The sequence below is a fragment of the Austrofundulus limnaeus genome, unplaced genomic scaffold (assembly GCF_001266775.1).
Source record: "Austrofundulus limnaeus strain Quisiro unplaced genomic scaffold, Austrofundulus_limnaeus-1.0 Scaffold441, whole genome shotgun sequence".
Lineage (NCBI taxonomy): Eukaryota > Metazoa > Chordata > Actinopteri > Cyprinodontiformes > Rivulidae > Austrofundulus > Austrofundulus limnaeus.
In genome coordinates this window covers 321,686-326,445 of record NW_013952843.1, presented here as the reverse complement: position 1 = coordinate 326,445, position 4,760 = coordinate 321,686, and the positions used below count along the sequence as shown (strand labels likewise).

Genomic DNA, 4,760 nt, shown 5'->3' with positions numbered 1-4,760 from the left:
TTTGTGACCACTCCTGAATCTTTGTGACCACTCCTGAATCTTTGTGGCCAGTTCTGAATCTTTGTGGCCAGTTCTGAATCTTTGTGGCCAGTTCTGAATCTTTGTGACCAGTTCTGAATCTTTGTGACCACTCCTGAATCTTTGTGGCCAGTTCTGAATCTTTGTGGCCAGTTCTGAATCTTTGTGGCCAGTTCTGAATCTTTGTGACCACTCCTGAATCTTTGTGACCACTCCTGAATCTTTGTGACCAGTTATGAATCTTTGTGGCCAGTTCTGAATCTTTGTGACCACTCCTGAATAATAATCCTTGTTTATTTATAATAAATTTACTGTTTGTTTTAAAGTTGTAGTTTTCTCATGAACTACAGAGTATTTGCTTGATTTCACTGAAGTATTTTTAATTAAACATTTTAGAAATGAGCTCAACTTTAAATAAAAGTCCAGTTTGTGATTCTTGTTTGAGTTCCTGCAGGTCTTCTGTTAGCCAAAGGTTGATATTCAGCTGCTTCTTGCATCTCATATTCAGCTGTTTTTAAGCTCGCAGCCGAAACTGACGAGTTTTTTAGAATGTTAGTTTAGTAGAAACCAGAACCGTGTTTTTAAAAAGAGCTCCTCTGAGAGTTAAATGTAATATTCAGAGTTCAGCTCTTCTTTTGTTGAACTCTGTAGAATTTGATATGTTTAACAGAAGCAGAGACTTGATACTTGAACAGAACCTTTCACCTGTAAACAGGTGTGTCCAAACAGACGTGAAACAAGATATTTGAGACGTTTGAGTAATTATTATTTTCTTCGGCTGCAGGGATGATTCTGTCGGTGTTCGTCGTCTTCCTGCTGACCGTCTTTTACGAGGTCCTCAAAGTCTGGAGGGTGTCTCTGGGGAACGGGTTCCAACCGGACCCACCACCCGAGCCGGCAGATGCCTCGTCCTGCAGCTGCAGCGAGGCCTCGCTGGCCCCCACAGAAACCCCCCTGAATCCAGATCCTGGAAGGACCAGGAAAAGGTCAGTCTTAAAACCACCTGCAGGACGAGTCAAAAGTCTCAGGACACCYGTTCATTTCAGAAACAARACGAYTGAGACACATGAAGACCCCAACAGGTAATGAGGGGGACTATCTTTTAGGCCAGGGTAGAACTGCCATCTTGGATCAACGGTGGGTTCCCCCCCCACCCTCGAAATAAAAGGTGTCTTGAGACTTTTGACTCAAGTGGTGAGGGTTTTCATCCACGCTAGGCTAACGGCTAACCGAACAGTTAAGATTTGTAAACAGAGGTGTCAAAGTATTCACATTCAGTACTTAAGTAGAAGTATAGATACTAGGGTTTAAAATKACTGTTTTGTCAACTCAAGTTTTTTACTCAAGTAAAAGTATAAAAGTACTGGTTTTAAAACTACTTAAAGTAAAAGTAATGAACACTAAAACAAAGCCATTAAGGATAAAAGCTTAGGCTGTGCCACAGGGTTCTACAGCACTGTAAAAAAATGTAAGGAGTAGTAAAAAGTAAGCTGAAAAATAATTACTCCACTAAAGTATTAATAATCAAAATTTCTACTTAAACCGTTCCTGCAGATCCTTAAAAAGCCTTGAATTCATCGATCTAAAAATTAGGCCTTAATTAGCCTTAAAAGGTGTTAAAGGGATCCACAATTAGTTGTAACATTAAACTTTGATAAACATTTATTTAAACTGTAAAAATACTGTAGGATGTTTAGTTTTGTAATTTTTTAAAAATATATTTTAATACGGACTGAGCCATTTTATTTCCACACAAAGCATTCTGGGTAAATGATGACATGGATGGGTCCTCGGTGTGAGGCTGCAGTGAGCTAAATCCACCCTGAAGGTTAATCTTGGACAATATCTGATGATCGACTCTTTTAAATGAAACCAGAGAGCGTTGACAGAGAGGAGAAGGTAGAAATGACTCAGCCTGGAACTGAAAATATGGATGGAGGACAACAGAGCTGCTTCATGGAAGAAGAACCTCAGCTTAGCCTGTTAGCTTTAGCGTTAGCCCCGATGCTATCAACATATACAGTATATGTATTAGCTCAGCACTAGTGCGACAAACAAGCTAAACTGAGGTCCTAAGAATTTTTTTTGTGAAATATGGATAAAAACAACTGGTTTATTAGCAATATTTGAATAATTCAACAAAAAACACTGATTCATCATGAGTTTCTGCCACATTTTTATTTTTTTGTCATTTGTGTTAATTGTGAAATTGGTCTTAAATTTGGTTTTACTTGGCATTAAAGCCTTAAATTTACTTTCCTTAAACTGTAGGAAGTAAAGTATTTGTACTCAGTTACTTGACACCTCTGTTAGTAAAATGCTACATGATCTAGTCTAACCTGAGCTTTGAGTCTTTTTGTTAAAGTTGAAGTCATGTGTTCCTCTGCAGCTGGGTGCTGCACCTGGTCCAGGCTCTGCTCCACGTCCTGCAGGTGACTCTGGGCTACATGTTGATGCTCTGCGTCATGTCCTACAACACCTGGATCTTCCTCGGGGTCATCGCGGGCTCCGGCCTGGGTTACTTCGTCTCGTTCCCCCTCGTGCAGAGGCTGGGCGTCCTCGCCCGGGTCAAGCCCTGAGTGGGAGCAGAAGACTCACCTGATGGTTCAGAAYGTTGGGAACGGCTCAAACCAGTTCAGGTTTCAGGTCCTGGAGGAGGAAGTGAGCCTCGTGACGTTCAGCCTGTAAATCTCTCACATCCTGTTTTTGTTTTTTAAATGATTTTCCACATAATGAGTCAAGATGAGCTGACGGGGATAAAATGTTTTTGTTCTTAAAAAAAAAAACTAACAACTGAAATAACTTTTATTAGTTGTTTTTTTTTACAAACATGAAAGTTAGAGGTTACACAATAAATAACTGCACTTTGGTCTCCCATAAACTAAAGGATTTAAATAATTTGATGTACTAAAAATAAAGATGTCTCAAACATTTCCTAATAAATTAATCCCAATATTTGTACTTGTTTTTATTTACAACCTTTTGTGTGTCTGTTCTTTTAACCCCAGCTTTAAGGTTTTTGGCAGCKAGCTGTAGCACKTCCKACAGAGCAGCGATCCTCAGCTCGTTAAGTTTAACTCTTGATTAACGGTCTAAACTACACAATTACACACAGAGCTGAAGAAAAACTTGGGTATTGTAGAGAGACGAGTAAATATTTCTACAGCTTCAAGCCTCTACAGAACGATTCGGGTTAAAATAAAAAAAAATTTCCCCAAAATATCTTAAACAGCTTTTAAGATTCAGCTGGGTTGAAACATGGAGCCCACTTGTAAAAACAAAGTGCTTTTAAAGTTGAAGAGTACATTTTGGTTGCAGCGCCCCCTGCTGGTCAAACATAAAACTACAAGTTTGAAACATCTGAGAACATTGGAAAGGAAAAGCAGATAAATTCTAACAGATTTAAACTTTAGTTTTTTCCTCTCTGGGTTTCTACAGTCTCACACCGACGGTCCTAAACTAAGTCCACGTTCACATCGTCGCTTGTTTTGACCTCACCGTTGGAGACGTGCTCGCCCTCGGCCGGTGACTGGAAGCCGCTGTCGTACTGCGAGCTGCGCTCTGCGCCCGGYGCCTGTGCTTCGCAGTCGGACTCGGATGTGGACGCTTCCGTGGCGTGCTCGCCCTCCTCCTGCTGCACGGCCAGCTCTATCTCCTGGATGGCCTCCTCCTCCTGGAGGTCCAGCTCGGCCTTCGACGTCTCCCGCACGAACTTCTTGGTGGCGTTCCCGATGACAGTGGTGACGTGCGTCACCTGCTCCTCCAGCCCGTCCTCCATGGTGATGGTGCCGCTCTTCGTCTCCGTCCCGCTGGTGACGTCGTTCAGTTTCTCCTTCGGCACCGGCAGCACCACCTCCACCATCGGGCTGATCAGGTCCCTGATGGAGTCCACGCTGTCAGGAGACATGGGGTCCTCCGACGGACCTAAACCTTCCTCATCCTCCTCTTTACACTCTGAAACATCACCATCCTCCTCTGGGATAAGCTCCACCCCCGGGACCTCCAGGCAGGACTCGTAGGGGAAGGGCAACCCCTCCAACTGGATCATGGACACCACCTGTCTGCGTCGTCCTCCAGACCCTCGGCCCTCACCACCGATGTGCCCCTCCAGCTCGTCGGCTCCAAACTTAGCAGCCCAGTCGGCCTGGGGGGTCTCCTCCAGGAGGTGCAGGTTGGGGTCACTGTTGGTCAGGATGATGCTGTCCCTGTAGAGGTTGTGTTTTCTCTGAACAGCTGCTTCCTTCACGGCTGGAGACAAATAAACAAATGAATAAACATTGTTATTATTTTAAAAGCTGTTAGTGCTGAATATTTACAGGCAAATCACCTGAGACGACATAAAATACCATGTACTATAAAAGTTGTTCATAATGACATAAAATACTATTTTATGTCATTATGAGCAACTTACTATATAGTACATGATATTTTAAAAATACCATGTACTATATTAAGTTACTATACAGTATGTTGTATTTTTTGTCTTTTTTATGACTTACTATATATAGTATGTTGTATTTTTTAACTTTTTAGAGGATTTCCTATAGGTTGTATTTTTTGTCTTTTTTGATGACTTACTATATATAGTATGTTGTATTTTTTGTCTTTTTTGATGACTTACTATAGTATGTTGTATTTTTTGTCTTTTTTGATGACTTACTATAGTATGTTATATTTTTTGTCTTTTTTGATGACTTACTATAGTATGCTGTATTTTTTGTCTTTTTAAATGACTTACTACA

General features: G+C 41.4%; 2 protein-coding genes across 2 annotated transcripts in view; one reads left to right on the top strand and one right to left on the bottom strand.

Moving 5' to 3' along the window:
* slc31a2 (solute carrier family 31 member 2) overlaps positions 1 to 2,973 on the top strand; it is a gene marked incomplete in the record, with an annotated part of 12,548 nt that extends 9,575 nt beyond the window's left edge. The window contains 2 exon segments of the mRNA XM_014024830.1: positions 797 to 1,004; positions 2,408 to 2,973. Of these exon segments, the coding sequence (XP_013880284.1) occupies positions 797 to 1,004; positions 2,408 to 2,597 (398 nt within the window).
* niban2a (niban apoptosis regulator 2a) overlaps positions 2,794 to 4,760 on the bottom strand; it is a 27,149-nt gene continuing 25,182 nt past the window's right edge. Inside the window, exon 15 of the mRNA XM_014024829.1 lies at positions 2,794 to 4,266. Coding sequence (XP_013880283.1) covers positions 3,473 to 4,266 — 794 coding nt within the window. The 3' untranslated portion in view covers positions 2,794 to 3,472. The remainder of the gene's footprint in view (positions 4,267 to 4,760) is intronic.